The 16,756-nt window shown below is 37.6% G+C and overlaps 1 protein-coding gene across 9 annotated transcripts in view; it reads right to left on the bottom strand.

Moving 5' to 3' along the window:
* Positions 1-16,756, bottom strand: part of TOR1AIP1 (torsin 1A interacting protein 1) — a 44,781-nt gene that overhangs the window by 22,984 nt on the left and 5,041 nt on the right. For 2 of the 9 annotated variants that reach the window (XM_017888807.1, XM_017888804.1), the window contains exons 3-6: positions 12,108-12,167; positions 10,799-10,843; positions 1,806-1,847; positions 597-683 (exon numbers count right to left, since the gene is read on the bottom strand). In XM_017888807.1, the coding sequence (XP_017744296.1) occupies positions 597-683; positions 1,806-1,847; positions 10,799-10,843; positions 12,108-12,167 (234 nt within the window). The remainder of the gene's footprint in view (positions 1-596; positions 684-1,805; positions 1,848-10,798; positions 10,844-12,107; positions 12,168-16,756) is intronic. The other 7 variants (XM_017888812.1, XM_017888808.1, XM_017888810.1 and 4 more) reach the window with 5 other exon arrangements.

Here is a 16,756-nt window from a genome sequence, read left to right as displayed (position 1 = left end):
GTGCAGGACTAAAGTATAAAATTACTCATTATTTACAGAGTTTACAAATTTGTTTAGCATTATCTTTTTGGGGGGGGATCATCTTGTTCAACATTATCTTAAGCCTCAAACTGGTATTTTTCTCTCTTTAGTCTTTAGTCAACTCTTTCATTGAATCAACTTAAATTCACATAAACAATCAGAACTTGTTAATTAATAACTTGGTTTGAATTTGAAAACCCAGAGATAAAGGTAGTTATCTAATTAAATGAAAACTTCCTAAAAGTAACACTCCAGATAGTGTTGTCAGTTCTAATGGCAATGTGATTAGTTTCTCTATAAAATTCAAAAACAACAAATAACTCTTCCTTTGAGCACAAAAGTATCTTATTTTCCACAAATATCAAAAAAAGCTAAAAGTGATTTGTTTAGATATCATGACATATTATTAATCAGATCTATACATGAAATAATTAATTTTAATAAATATTAAAAGAAAAAATCATAACTTTTATAAAGTATTAATAAAAATTGGAAAGTTTTTTTTAAAAAGCAAATTCATGGAATACCAAAGATAGTTCCATGAGAAGAGTCACATGTATATAAAGCAACGTTACCTCCAGATTCATCAGAATCCCTGGATCTGGCCTTAACAGTAGTGACACTGCTCTGAGAGCTGTCCTGATCATCTTCTTCAGTTTCTCCTAAAGAGAAGTAAACAGTTTACTAGTATAGTCTCATTTCAATGCTCAAAAGATCTGAATTTTAAAAAACCAAGCAAGTAATTTAACATTAAGAGAAGGCTTTTAGGTTATCAGATACAGATCTGCTGTTTGTTTATCATGCTTATTATTTTGAATCCCAAAGTTCCAAATGAACTAAAATTTAGCTTAGTTTGTGTTCTCTGGAGCACATAATACTTTCCTAAACAAATATTCACAGTAATATCTAAAAAACTATATTCTAAGCCTTTAATGTGGAGTCAAAAATGAACGGATGAGCATTAAACAGTGGAAAAAGTTTATGGGGAGGAAAACTACATATAATTAGTGTGTAGTTAAATTCAGATGTGTGTTTGTGTGTGTGTGTTGGTGGTGGAGGGGTAGTGTACACACACCTGCACACAAACATTCTATTATGCAGGTGACCACCCTCAGATCATGCTGGGCTTCAAAAAAAACTAAATTTTACTCCTGTACTTTTCAAACATAAACTGATTATGAGAATTTGGAAAACTGATTATTTTAATACCATAATAGCAAATATTACCTTTGCTTAAAATGAACCCAAATAGACAAAAGATGATTAAAATGTAAGGCTGTCATCACTCATTCTATCTTTCCTATTATTTCTGCCCAGTTAACTTTAGATAAGCATGATTTTTTTTTTCATGAAGAAAAATACATTATTTTCTGTTCTCACTTTTTTAAGAGATGGGGTCTCACTACATTGCCCAGGCTGGAGTACAGTGGCTATTCATAGGTACAATCCCACTACTGATCAGCATGGGAGTTTTGACCTGGTCCGTTTCTGAACTGAATGGATTCACCCCTCTTTAGGCAACACGGTGGTCCCCCGCTCCCGGGAGGCCACCATATTGATGCCAAACTTAGTGCAGACACCCGGTCGGCATAGCACACTACAGACAGCCCAGAACTCCTGGACTCAAGTGATCCTCCTGCCTCAGCATCCTGAGTAGCTGGGACTACAGGCATGTGCCACAGTCCCCGGCTCTGCTCTCACTTCTTAAGTATCTATCAGAATGGCTTCTAATGTAAAGAAAAAGACTTAAAATATTTATTGTATGATATTTACAAATAAAATACCTTCTTCAGAGAAATTGACCTTCTGTTGGACACTGGTGGCTTCTAGAAGAGAAAAGCATACATCAAATATAAAACATATAACATCAAAAGTTAAAGCTTAGGAATAAACAAAAGCTTAGGAAAAAAAGTTAAAGCTTAGGAATAAAAAAAGCATCTCATTTAGGAAAATGAACGTAAGGACACATTAAATACATTCTTTTCCTGTTAAATCACTAAGAATTGGCCGGGGGTAGTGGCTCACGCCTATAATCCCAGCACTTTGGGAGGCCAAGGTGGGTGGATCACTTGAGGTCAGGAGTCTGAGACCAGCCTGGTCAACATGGTAAAACCCTGTCTCTACTAAAAATACAAAAATCAGCCAGGCGTGGTGGTGCGTGCCAGCTACTCGGAAGGCTGAGGCAGGAGAACAGTTTGAACCTGGGAAACAGAGGTTGCAGTGAGCCGAGATCGTGCCACTATACACCAGCCTGGGCGATAGAGCAAGACTCTGTCTCAAAACAAACCAAAAAAGGAAATGAAGTGTTTAATTTTCCTTCAGTCACAGGTCTATTTTTACTCTAAAATGTAACCTTCATATGCAAAAAAACCATTAAATTCTACATTGAGAAATATTCTAGTGTGTATAGGTTTACTATATTCTCATTCTCTTATTTGCCAAATCCCCTATACTCCCTTTAAAAACCAACTACACTAATTGGACTGATGAACCAGTTCTTTAGGGCACCGTTACATCCAAAGAGGAGGAAACGTAAAGAAAATTCTACTTCCGGCAGGTCCATGTACATCACTGTTTTCCAGAGCAACAGAGAATTTGAACAAAAATAAATAAGCAAAACACATCAAATAAACTTGGAACATAGTATTTTTACACGGACTACTGTGAAATTTAAAAAAAAAAAAAAAGTGAGATGTACCCAAATGCAGGTATTGCACAATTGGTTTAAAATATCACTGAAGGATCATACGTGGAGAAGTAGCGTGATTTAGATTTCTTCAACAAAACTGAGAAAATTTCAGTTTTTAGCTCTACTGATTTTAACCTCAATTTTCTTATTAAAAGGGACAATAGTATTATAGAAAGCAACTACCAACACATTATATGGTGAATTTGAAAATATTTCTTTTAAATCCATTTAATTAGATTAGTATAATACTAGTCAAGCTTTGAGTTCCACTGAAAATACTTCCTCTTGTCAGTGGCAAGTGCAAATCAGTATCTGAAATGTATTTGCCAGCATTTTTTAATTAAAAAAAAAAACAACTAACCCAGAGAAAACTGCTGATAACACCATGCTACTCTTAAAGAGCCAGACTCTGGGGTATTAGGTACTATTTTGCTCCAGGTTCCTTAGGAACACTGTCCTTTCTTTTCTCTTTTTTGAGGGAGAAAAGGAAAAGTCAAAAAAACATTTTAATTTAAAACAAGAGATGGGGTTTCATATGATGACCAGGCTGGTCTCAAACTCCTGGCCTCAAGAAATCCTCCCATCTCCTAGCCTGTAATCCCAGCACTTTGGTCTCTTAAAGTGCTGGGATTACTGTCATGAGCTACACAGCTGGCCAAAATTTTAACTAATGTTTCCATTCCTACAAAAGGTATTGTTCTCTTTTGGAGTTTTATTCTCTAAGTGCATAATTATTATAGTACTTCGTATTTTTGTACAGCAGTTTTACTTTATTCATTTATGTAACTATTCACATAGCATGCAAATACAAGATGCTTTCTTAATCAATAATCATACTTTTGTTATTATCTTAAAATGCTAAGTCCTTAATATTTGCATGATGCTATTTGGTTTTCAAAAAACCCTTCACGAATGTTATCTGATTCCCATCTCATCATAAGGGAAGATGTTCATAAGTAAGGTTCATAGATATCAAGTGACTTGTCTAAGGGTATAGGACTAATGTAATAATAAAAAAAGCTAGAAGACCACAGGCTCTTCTGACTTCCAGTCTATTACAATTCTACCACCTCATCAGTCTTGTTCATAATAGCACATAATAAGCACTCAATAATTTTTTGTTTGTTTTGAGACATGGTCTGGTTCTGTTGTCCAGGCTGAAGTGTAGTGGTGTGATCTTGGCTCACTGCAACCCCTACCTCCTAGGCTCAAGCCATCCTCCCACATCAGCCTCCCGAGTAGCTGTGACTACAGGCACATGTCACCATATCCTGCTAATATTTGTCCTTTTTGTAGAGACAGGGTTTTGTTTGCCATGTTGCCCAGCTGGTCTCGAACTCTTGAGCTAGATAATCCGCCTGCCTCGGCCTCCCAAAGTGCTGGCGTTACAGGCACGAGCCACTGCGCTCGGCCAATTTTTTGAATAAATGAATAAAGAAAAGGCTGACAGCTGAACTTTTCCTAACATGAGAGGTTCCAACAAACTTCTAAGTGTAATTCATGTAATACAGTAGGCTTTACTAAAGTCCCATTTATATTTCAGTGTTATGTTTTACATAATTACTTTAAAAATTAGATGGTAGACAAAACCTCTTTAACTATGGCTGAATGGATTTTAGAATCCATAATAATGGAAAGGATATGTTGGAGATTTACATCCATTTGTTGAGCTATCAGAACAGTATAGTACATAGTACAGTAATCCCTCCTTTTCTCATTTGATAGGCATGTTTTATCTGTATACATTTGAAGATATGTTTTATTTCTGTCCACATTTGAAGCTCCAGGTCAATTTGTCTAGAGCCAATTCACTTAATATTTAATCCTCCATATACCAAGTTGCCTAAAATTCAGTCTGCTTTTTTCTATTTATCCATGTGTTATCTAATTAGCATGGATGGTTTAATAATTATTTTTTAGCCAGCTTACATAAGGGAGCTCCCCATTTGAAGTATCTAATAAATCATGGATTCTATCCATTTTTCAATACTTTTCAGACTTCTGGATTTAATCTAGTGACTAACGATCGTGTTTTAGATTCTATGTTCCTGACAATAAGTATTTATCAATAGTATTCAAAACAGGAATAACTAGTTATGCAATGCTATCTTGATCCCATCACTAAAACCAAAAAAAAGTACTATTTCGTGTTTAATAATCCAATAATATCTATGAATTAGATATCTTAAATAATAATAATCCCTGTAGATTTGAAGAACAATCATTATTGAATCAGGTTATCCACTGTCTTGGCTACAGATACGTTTTAAAACATGGTTTTCATTCTGGTAAACAAAGCTCAAGAAACCCAAGCCTGATACGATTTAGAATGTCCTTCTAAAAATTATTTAATGTCTCAGATAAAGAATCATGGCTAGTGTGAGAGTATTGTCTGTAATATAAAGGACTTTAATTTCTCATATTGCATGCTCTCTAAAGGTAAAATAATGTCTATTATAAAGCAAACTGTAGTATTTGCAAGTCTCCGTCCTCATCCTGCCTGCTATTCGTCCCTCAAAATTCAATCCAAATGTCATTTCCAACTCATAAAGCTGCCTCAACCTCTTCCACTGAGTAGGGTGCTTCTTGTCTAGGCTCCCACAGACATATATCACTATTTAGCACTTTAAAAAAAATGATTTGTAAACTTGTTTTTCTTTGCCATTACCTCACGTACATCTAAAAGGTAGAGAGAAAAAAAAAAAAACTGAATGGCTATTTATGAGCCTAGTATTTAGGTCAGTCACTGACATAAAGAAGGTGTTTAAAAATGTTTGGCCAGGCATGGTGGCTCATGCCTTGTAATCCCAGCACTTTGAGGTGGAGGCTGCAGTGAGCCGAGATCACGCTACTGCAATCCAGCCTGGGTGACAGAGAGAGACCCTGTCTCGAAAAAAAATTAAAAAATAAAAATGTTTGTTCCATGAATAAAATATATTTTATGATTACAGAATAAAGTCTGTTAAGTCTAGACTTTTGCTAATATTTCTCATGCTATGATTAATGTTACTTAGCAACTTAAGAAAAAGTCTAAAATTAGTGCTCAATAATTAGATTACCTGCAAGGTTTTAAACATTCTACCTGTTTTCCCCTTTTTACCCAACCTGCAAATAATGGAAATAAATATTTAAGTGTGATCTGATGATGAATCAGTAGCTATGACTACATAAGCTTTAATTTCATTTCCCTCTTTTGTTATTCAGCTACCTTTATTTTAAACTTGGCTGCTACATGTAGAAAGTTAAAGCATTAGATTTTGTTTTTTGTTTTTGTTTTTTTTTGGGGACAGAGTCTCACTCTGTCACCCAGGCTGGAGTGCAGTGGTGCGAGGTCGGCTCACTGCAACCTCCGCCTCTAGGGTTCAAGTGATTTTCCTACCTCAGTCTCCTGAGTAGCTGGGACTACAGGCGTGTGCCACCACGCCTGGCTAATTTTGTATTTTAGTAGAGACAGGGTTTCACCATGTTGGCCAGGCTGGTCTCGAACTCCTGACCTCAGGTGATCCACCTGCCTCGGCCTCCCAAAGTGCTGGGATTACAGGTGTGAGCCACTGCACCCAGCCTCTTTTTTCTTTTGAGACAAGGTCTCTTTTTGTTGCCTAGGCTGGAGTGCAGTGGCACAATCTCAGCTCACTGCAACCTCGGCGTCCTGGGTTCAAGTGATCCTCCAGACTCAGCCTCCCAAGTAACTGGGACTATAGGCACATGCCACCACACCCAGCTAACAGTTGCATTTTTTTCTGTAGAGATGAAGTTTCGCCATGTTGCCCAGGCTAAATTCCTGGGTTCAAATGATCCACCTGTCTGGGCCTCCCAAAGAGCTGGGATTACAAGCATGAGCCACCATGCCTGGCCTTAAAAAAATTCTTTTTTAAAAAAGGTATCACTCTTTCCAATGTTCATATAGAAGCTTTGAGAATTAAAATCATATTTTGAGCAAAAAATCCTTAGTATTAAAACATTATTGACAAAATCATAAAGGCTGTGGCTTTAACAAATATATAGACAAATGGTAATAATTAAACCATGCTGTTTAAGAAGGTGTTATATTTTCCAATAACCTCAACCAATTAGGAAAAGCTACTTTCAGAAGTCCCAGGTCTTTATGTTTAAGATAGATCACTTAACAGTCATCCCCTCTAGTGAAAACCAAGCACTAATTGTGCCACTCTCTATTTACTTTCTTTTACTTGGTCACAGCTTTTAAGGAATTCAAACCTTAGGTATAACACAGCTTTTTACAACTTACAAAATTCCCTAGTTATTTTGAAAGCCCAGGTGCCAAAGTATCTACATTTCTCCTGTAGATTTTGCTATTCCTAGTGATTTGTGGGAGGTACTTGGTGTGAGAAGCAAAGGCCACTCAAGAAAATATAAACTTGGCTTACTTTGTGCTTTGGGGACAGACATAAAAATATAAATAAGACCACTGTGCTTTCTCAAAGGAATACTGGATAGAACACAGGAGTCATTGTTTCCTTTTTTCGTTTTTTTTTTTTTTTTTTTTTTTGAGATGGAGTCTCGCTCTTGTCGCCCAGGGCGTGTGATGGCACGATCTCGGCTCACTACAACCTCCAACTCCCGGGTTCAAGTGATTCTCCTGCCTTAGCCTCCCAAGTAGCTGGGATTATAGGTGCCCACCACCACGACTGACTAATTTTTGTAATTTTAGTAGAGATGGGGTTTCACCATGTTGGCCAGGCTCATCTCGAACTCCTGATCTCAGATTCCGTCCACCTCAGCCTCCCAAAGTGCTGGGATTACAGACGTGAGCTACCACGCCTGACTTGTTTCCTTTCTTCTTGTGCTCTAGGTACAACCTAGTATGGAGTGTTGTAATAAATATATGTTCAGGCAAGTATGTAACTTCTGAATTTACTCTGACAACAAACGACCATTTGGGTGATTTGTTGTCTTTATTCTTGCCATCACTATAAATCAGGGGTCAGCAAACTTTTTTTTATAAAGGACTAAATAGTAGATATTTTAAGCTTTGTGAGTCACATAAGGTCTCTGTTACATGCTTTGTTTTTTTCAGGAGTGTAAAAACTCCTTCTTAGTTCATGGGCTGAATAAAAAGATTGTAGGCCAATTTCACCCAGAAGCTGCAGCTTGCTGACCCCTGGTAGAGAGTTTTAAGACTATCTGCTGGGCATGGTGGCTTACGCCTGTAATCCCAGCACTTTGGGAGGCCAAGGAAGTGTATCATTTGAGGTCAGGAGTTCAGGACCAACCTGGCAAGCATGGTGAAACGCTGTCTCTGCTAAAAATACAAAAATTAGCCAGGCATAGTGTCATGTGTCTGCAATCCCAGGTACATGGGAGGCCGAAGCCAGAGAATCGCTTAAGCCTAGGAGGTGGAGGTTGCAGTGAGCTGAGATTGCACCACTACAGTCCAGCCTGGGTGACAGAGTGAGACTCTGTTTCAAAAAAAAAAAAAAAAAAAAAAAAAAAAAAAAAAAGACTATTCGATGCCAATCATGCTTTTGAGAATACAGTCAAGAGTGGGGCAGCAGGAAGAGAGAGCAAAGAATAGTCTGGTGATATCACTAGTATTCAAACTCCACGAATGGCCATTTCATATACTCCAAGGTGTACTAACGTTACTATAAAGGAATTGAAGAATGTCATTCTTTTTTTTTTTTTTTTTTTGAGACCAAATCTCGCTCTATCGCCCAGGCTGGAGTGCAATGGCACAATTTCGGCTCACTGCAACATCCACCTCCCCGGTTCAGGCAGTTCTCCCTGCCTCAGCCTCCCAAGCAGTTGGGATTACAGGCGCCCACCACCATGCCCGATTAATTTTTTGTATTTTTAGTAGAGACAGGGTTTCACTATGTTGGCCAGGATGGTCTCAAAGTCCTGACCTCAGGTGATCCACTTGCCTCGGCCTCCCAAAGTGAAGGGATTATATGCATGGGCCACCGCGCCCAGCCTCATTCTTTGTATTAAACCCACAGAAAATTACTTTAAAATGAAAATCTTTTTTAAATTTACAATCACAGAAAAAAATGAATTTAAATAATATGACAATTTCAGACAATAAAAAACAAAGTTTTATTACAAGGTGCTCATAAAATGATTTTTAAATCTAGCAAAGAGTGTTAGGTTATTTCAGCTCCAAATTATCTTTTTTTTAAAAGTTTTTTTTTTTTTGAGACAGAGTTTTATTACTTTTTGCCCAGGCTGGAGTGCAGTGGCGCAATCTTGGCTCACTGCAACCTCTGCCTCCTGCGTATAAGTGATTCTCCTGCCTTAGCCTCCCAAGTAGCTGGGGTTACAGGTGCGCAGCACCACCACGCCTGGCTAATTTTGTATTTTTAGTAAAGACGGGGTTTTGCCATGCTGGCCAGGCTGGTCTTGAACTCCTGACCTCTCAGGTGATCCACCCGCCTCGGCCTCCCAAAGTGCTGGGATTACACGTCTGAGTTACTACACTCAGCCTAAAAAGTTTTCTTATGTATCTAAAGAAGTGGACTGAACTTAAGTGAAAGATGAATTAGAAGAATGTGCAATGATTTATAAAGAAAAATGAAGCGTTTCCCTTTTGGCTCATCTTCAAATTTAGAAAAAAATTAAAATTTAAAAAAAACGAATTCCAATGACATTCAGTGTAGATTCATTTAAAACCAGAAATCGTGGTATGTCATGTCCTACAGCCAGCCAGACACTGAAATGAATTAAAACCAGTTCAACAAACATATTATACCAAGGGCACTGAACTTACTATGAACAAAGTATCAAATTCACTTTCTAAATCAAGAAAGGGCTGCGTGCCGTGGCTCAGGCCTGTAATCTCAAAACTTTGGGAGACCAAGGCAGGTGGATCGCTTGAGGTCAGGAGTTCGAGATCAGCCTGACCAACATGGTGAAACCCCATCTCTACTGAATATACAAAAATTAGCTGGGTGTCATGGTGGTCATCTGTAATCCCAGCTGCTTGAGAGGCTGAGGCAGGAGAATCACTTGAACCCAGGAAGTGGAGCTTGCAGTGGGCCAAGATCACATCATTGCACTCCAGCCTGGGTGATAGAGCAAGACCCTGTCTCGAAAAAATAAAAATAAATAAATAAAATAAAAAATAAAATAAAATTAAGGGAAGGACTGGGTGCGGTGGCTCACGTCTATAATTCCAGCACTTTGGGAGGCCAAGTGGGGTAGATCACAAGGTCAGGGAGTTTGAAACCAGCCTTGCCAATGTGGTGAAACCCTGGAGTTTGAAACCAGCCTGGCCAACATGGTGAAACCCTGTCTCTACTAAAAATACAAAACAAGTAGCCGGGCGTGGTGGTGGGCACCTGTAATCCCAGCTACTTGGGAGGCTGAGGCAGGAGAATTGCTTGAACCTGGGGAGGTGGAGGTTGCAGTGACCCAAGATTGCACCATTGCACTACAGCTTGGGTGACAGAGCACGACTCTGTCTCAGAAAACAAAACAAAACAAAATAAATCAAGAGAAAACCTTAATTGGTAAGTTGTTATCTCCTTTTCCTAATAGTGTGAATTTCATGAAGACTAGCAAGGACTAAATTGATTTATTAAATGTTTTTATATGAATTTAAGCAATAATATAGGTATAACTACAGACAACAAAAACCAAGGCTATTTATGGGAGGTCCTAGTCATAGGGACTATGTCCCCACAAGCTGATATAATAAATTAGTATTCTCAAGCCAATGACTAGATATGTATACTCTTGTATTCTATTAATCTAGACCCTTGAAGAGGCCCTATAAGAATTAGAGATAGGGTTGGGTGCAGTGGTGCATGCCAATCATCCCAGCACTTTGGGAGGCCAAAGTGGGTGGATTGCTAGAGCCCAGGAATTCAAGACTAGCCTGGGCAACATGGTGAAACCCTGTCTCTATAAAAAATACAGGAATTAGCCAGCGTGGTGGCACATGACTGTAGTCCCAGCTACTCCGAAGGCTGAGGTGGGAGGCTCAGTTAAGCCTCCGGAGTAGCTGGGACTACAGTGGGAGGAGGGAGGTTGCAGTGAGCCAAGATCATGCCACTGCACTCCAGCCTGGGTGAGAGTGAGACCCTGCCTGGAGAAAAAAAAAAAAAAAAAAAATAGAGATAAACGAACCTAATTGACTCGTTTTAGTATTTTCATTTGTTTTGTAGGTCGAATCTGCAAGAGACATGGCAAGAGAATGATTAGGGCTGAAAAGGAAATGCATCATATGGTTCTTTACCACAGGTTCATCAACAAAGCCTTAGTAGATCTTTACCATTGGAATACTTAATAGGATAGTCAACGATCTATCCAAATAAATCAACGTAATTCTTTGTTAAAGAGAATGGGAAGCTACCAAACCCAATGTAAAGATAAATACATTTCCTTTTTAGTTCCCATGATAAAGCATCTTTAAGAGCCAAAACAACAATGAAAATGAAGTAAAAGTAGACTGCTTGGAGTGATTTTACTAGTTTTCCTCAGAGTCATGAAATCAATTTCAGGGCAATACTTTTAATCGTTTTAGTCAAAAAGATAACTGAGGGAGGGACATTTTGTCATCCTGTGCCACAGAGCTCCATCTTGAATTTTCTGTTAGCAGTATACTGGAAGAATAAAGTCCCTGACCATAGTTTAAAATCATCATAGTTAATAGAAAGAATCACGGGAATATATAAGAAAAAATCTCTTAAAAAAAGGAAGCTCTTTATATATGCATATAGAAATATATCTGGTATATATGTTAAGTAAAAATAAACAAGAAGAAAGTGCAGAAAAGAAAGCCAGGTGCCGTGGCTCATGCCTGTAATCCCAGCGCTTTGGGAGGCTGAGGTGGGTGGATCACTTACCCAGGCGTTTGAGATCAGCCTGGGTAACATGGCAAAACCCCATCTCTACAAAAGATACAAAAATTAGCCAGGCGTGGTGGTGCATGCACAGTCCCAACTACTTGGCGGGCTCAGGCAGGAGGACTGCTTGAGCCAGAGAGGTTGAGGCTGTAGTCAGCCCTAGTTGTGCCACCGCACTCCAGCCTGGATGACAGAGTTAGACCTTGTCTCAAATTAATTAAAAAAAAAAAAAAAAGAAATAAGAGTTTATAAAGCCAAAATTTGTGTTACAAAAAGGACAAGATAATTTTATCCATGCATTTCCGTAAATCTCCAAAAAATATAAACTGACAACATTGGTTGCTTTTGATGAAGAAAGACTGGCTGGCTGAAGAACAGAGGGGCAGGGAGACTTTTTAATGTATATTTATAGTAACTTTTGAGTTCTGAATCATATGAATACATGTACAACCATATTTAAAAATAGAATTGTATTTATAGAAAAGGTAAGCCAACAGACAATAGAATTGTATTTACAGAAAAGGTAAGCCAATAGACAATAGAATTGTATTTATAGAAAAGGTAAGCCAACAGACAAAACAATCTCTTACCAGATCGTGGGTGTCTTAGAGGGGGTCGACATAAGCTGATTGCAAGATCTTCACTCACTGCTAATACAGGAAGAGAAAACATTTAAAAATATATAAAATGTGAAACACACTAGCTTTATTATATGATAATCTCTTATTTATTCAACAAAGGTTTACAGAGCTTTTATTTATGCTAGAGGACCAGAGACAAGTTTTCTAAGTGACAACTATTGTGTACTAGTGATGACAATGAACTAGAGACAAGTTTCCTGCCACATAAAATGTATAGTCTTGACGGAGAAATTTGCAATTTTTCTCAGCAAACTGTAGCTGTAGAAAGGAAAGAAATACTAAATAAAAATATTCTAAATTGCTCAATTAAGAATCAAAATCTGTATTATGGCACCAACTCAATTACCTACTCCATTTTTGATGGACCCTCATTGTGGATTATTTATGGAATATTTTAATTTAGGGTTAACATCCTGAGACTTAATACACTCATTCTTTTTTTTTTTTTTTTTGAGACGGAGTCTCGCTCTGTCACCCAGGCTGGAGTGCAGTGGCCAGATCTCAGCTCACTGCAAGCTCCGTCCCCGGGTTCCCGCCATTCTCCTGCCTCAGCCTCCCAAGTAGCTGGGACTACAGGCGCCCGCCACCTCGCCCGGGTAGTTTTTTTTGTATTTTTTAGTAGAGACGGGGTTTCACCGTTAATACACTCATTCTAACTATTTAACCTTGTATTGAAGAAATGCAAGTTAATTTTAAATAAAAACGTTAATGTGGGCCATGGTTCATTTCAGACCCTCTGTAGTTCCATAGCATAGGGTTAGTGGAAAAGCTGATCCTATTAAAATGTTAATTTTAGTCTAGAAAACCAGCTATAAAGGTATGTTTTCTCCAAGTACCTCACATAACATATTCTAAAACCAAATACTTACCAAAATTTGGATTATATTATGTTTTGTTTCATTCATCTGCATAAAAAAGCTTTATGTCTTAGCTCTGTGTTGCAAAAACCACATTCTGGAACTTTGACGTTCCCCTTAAATATTCCAGCTCTAAGATTCTATGAAATATCTATCTCAGTATTTCACATATCAAGTATTTAGAACTTATATCAGTATCTTTAAAAATAAATCTTTCCAGCCTAGGCAACATACTGAGACCCTGTCTCCACATAAAATAAAAAAATTAACTAGACCTAGTGGTGTGTGCCTGTAATTCCAGGTATTTGGGAGGCGAAGGCAGGAGGATGATAGCTTCAGTCCAGGAGTTTGTGGCTGCAGTATAACTGCACTGCACTCCAGCCTAGGTGACAGTGAGACCTTGTCTCTTTAAAACAAAACAAAACAAAACCCTGCACACGTGATAATAAAGGCAAATTTTAGTTCCTGTTACTCCACATATTACAACTGCCTTTCTCTTTTTCTTCTCTGTACTTCTAGCCTTTTCAAGTTGAACTAAAACCTAAACCTCAAAATCTGTTTTTGGTTTGTTTGCTTTTACTAAGCTGTGTTTAATCAAACTGACTCTACAGACATCAATCACTACTTCAGTTCCCATCTTTTCATTTAAGAAGCATTTCCTGTATATGCTACTATATACATAGCCCACGTAAAGTACTTGAAAGACACAGGGTACCAGACAGAGGTATGAGAGGATAAAATATTAAGTACCCTTCTTTGGTAGGAGGCTCCCTCACTTGTCTGCTTTTGTTCACCACTGCACCCTCAAATCAAAGCATGGAGACTGGCACAAAGTAGGTGCTCAATAAGTATCTGGAGAATGAATGCTCTAACTACAGTAGCTAGAGAAGCAAATGTTCATGATAAAATAGTAAGCATTTAAGAACAACTATTTATGATTATTCAGCTAGAAACCACACTAGTAGAACAAAAATACCCATTTAACTTTTGGAAAATTAAATAAAATTTGTCCTAATATATTTTGGATTACAAAATTAGTGTCATAATTTCCAGAAAGGAATGAATCTGGCCATAGGAGAATAACTGTTACGTAGGTATATATGACTTGAATTGATTAAACAACCTAACAGCTATTTTAAGTGAAAACAACTCTATTATGGAATTTCAAACAATGAGAAGATTTCAAACTATATTCCTGTTCTGAATTAATCAACATTTTCAAGTTTTCAATAACAAGATGACTAAATGATGTATTTTACCATGTTTTTTTTTTTATAAGGTGGCCCTTTGGTTTAGGTCTTTTCTTTTTTCTTTTTTTTTTTTTAAGACAGACTCTGGCTCCATCACCCAGGCTGGAGTGCAGTGGCACGATCTTGGTTCACTGCAACCTCCGTCTCCCAGGTTCAAGCGATTCTCTTGCCTCAGCCTCCTGAGTAGCTGGGATTACAGGTGCCCACCACCATACCTGGCTAGTTTTTGTATTTTTCATAGAGACAGGGTTTTCACCATATTGGCCAGGCTGGTCTTGAACTCCTGACCTCATGATCCACCCACTTTGGCCTCCCAAAGTGCTGGGCTTATAGGTGTGAGCCACTGCACCCGGCCTAGGTCTTTATTCTTAAGGGCATCTTTGCATAATTTTCTCTCAGACCACACTGGTAGCCTTATATACAATTATAGCACTGTTTTGAATATCAAAGTTAAACTGAATGTCTATCATTCTATGAGGAAGAAGGGCTTATCTTTACCTTAAACTTGTACTTAAAGCAGTCCTCCTTCAAAGAGTGACTCCATCTAAATAATTTCTCTTATACTTTATAAGCATTTAATAATTCCCTAAACTCTCCTTTCATTAAGAGGCATGGGATGGGAATATGCCAAGTATTAGATGTAGTAAAAAACACCTTTTAGAGGAAGAAAACCCTGAGTATCTCAAACCTCTCAAAGACAGACATACTCTTATTTCTAGTAATAGTGAATGCACAGTATGCTATTGATACAGTTCAGGTAATCTATGTACAGATTCCATTTAATCTGTCACTTACATTGGTAAACATTTTCAATTTCCATTTATAGCATAAGCTTCTTGAGAAGAAGGATACACTTAAGCAAAACTGTATGAATTTCACATCTCTTGTAAAGTGCTATGAGAAAAAAAAACCTCACTTGCATGTTTTACTGGACAAAGTGATTTCAAATATACTATCTCATTTCTTCAGAAGCCCTGTGAGTTATGCAGGGCAAATAACACAGATAGAGGCCTAAGGCTCAAGGTGGGTCAGTAACTTCACCCAGGTCCAATGCTCTTCCCACAACCTCATGCAGTCATGGTGTACCTCATTAGCAGTCCTTAAATATAAGCCTAACATAAACTCCAAAAAGACTATTCAAGACATTCTATTACATAATGTTTTATAACAGTCTGGAGGCTAGCACTCAGTAGTCTTCATTATACCAATTTACTTAACTCCATAATTTTAATAAATTACTCTAGATTAAAATTTGACATTTTGCTTTCCCAGGTATACAATAAAATCTACCGTAAATAAATTCAAAATTATGGCTTCCCAAAATGGCCCAGAAAATCTGATTATAGCATCATTACTCAAAGCATTTTTCTAAGATAGTTTATAATCTTAACACAGTAACACAGACTATTCAAGGAATATAGGATAGGCCAGGTGTGATGGCTCATGCCTGTAATCCCAGCACTTTGGGAGGCCAAGTTAGGTGGATCACCTAAGGTCAGCAGTTTGAGACCAGCCTGGCCAACATGATGAAATCACCCTATGTCTACTAAAAATACAAAAATTAGCCAGGTGTGGTGGCAGGCGCCTGTAATCCCAGCTACTCGGGAGGCTAAGGCAGGAGAATCGTTTGAACCTGGGAGGTGAAGGTTGCAGTGGGCGGAGATGGTACCACTGCACTCCAGCCTGGGCAAAAGAGCGAGACTTTGTCTCAAAAAAGAAAAAAGAAAAACAAAATTAGCATAAAGGTGTTTTTATTTGAAACTGAACTTGAACCAGACATACTTATTCTAAGTTTAGAATAGAATAGTTCACATTATAAAGCATAATCTTATTAGAAACAGATAAATAAGTCAGGATCTGGGTACTAAAAACCAAGGATTATCAATTTTAATAGCTATGATCATTTATTATTCTGAGGCTTTCCTGATATCAAAAAAAAATTGAAAATTAAATGGAACTAAAACCCAAAGCATTCATAACTTAACAGGACTTGATCCTTTCTCCAGCTTTTTAAAATATATTAAACAGCTTTTAAAACTTAAGTGAACTATTAAATGTAGCCTACTTCCATGTTACATTGATTTTAAGACAATTTTTAAAAACACTTTAACATCTTTGAAATTGGGATGCATCATATAATTATGGCATATTACTAAAAATTACCAAAAAATTGGCAGCATTTCCCCCTACTAGGTGGTACATAAAACAATGATGGTGTTTCTTATAGTTGATGGCATCTTAGATTTGATAAACCACAGTGTTAAACTGAAAAGACTGATCACATTGTGTCCAGATTTTACCATGAAGGAAATTTAATTCATTTTAATACCACACATCTACAACCATCTGATCTTTGACAAACCTGACAAAAACAAGAAATGGAGAAAGGATTCCCTATTTAATGAATGGTGCTGGGAAAACTGGCTAGTCATATGTAGAAAGCTGAAACTGGATCTCTTCCTTACACCTTATACAAAAATTAATTCAAGAT

This window comes from Rhinopithecus bieti, unplaced genomic scaffold (assembly GCF_001698545.2).
Source record: "Rhinopithecus bieti isolate Rb0 unplaced genomic scaffold, ASM169854v2 scaffold_15676, whole genome shotgun sequence".
NCBI lineage: Eukaryota > Metazoa > Chordata > Mammalia > Primates > Cercopithecidae > Rhinopithecus > Rhinopithecus bieti.
This window is presented reverse-complemented; position numbering and strand designations above follow the sequence as displayed.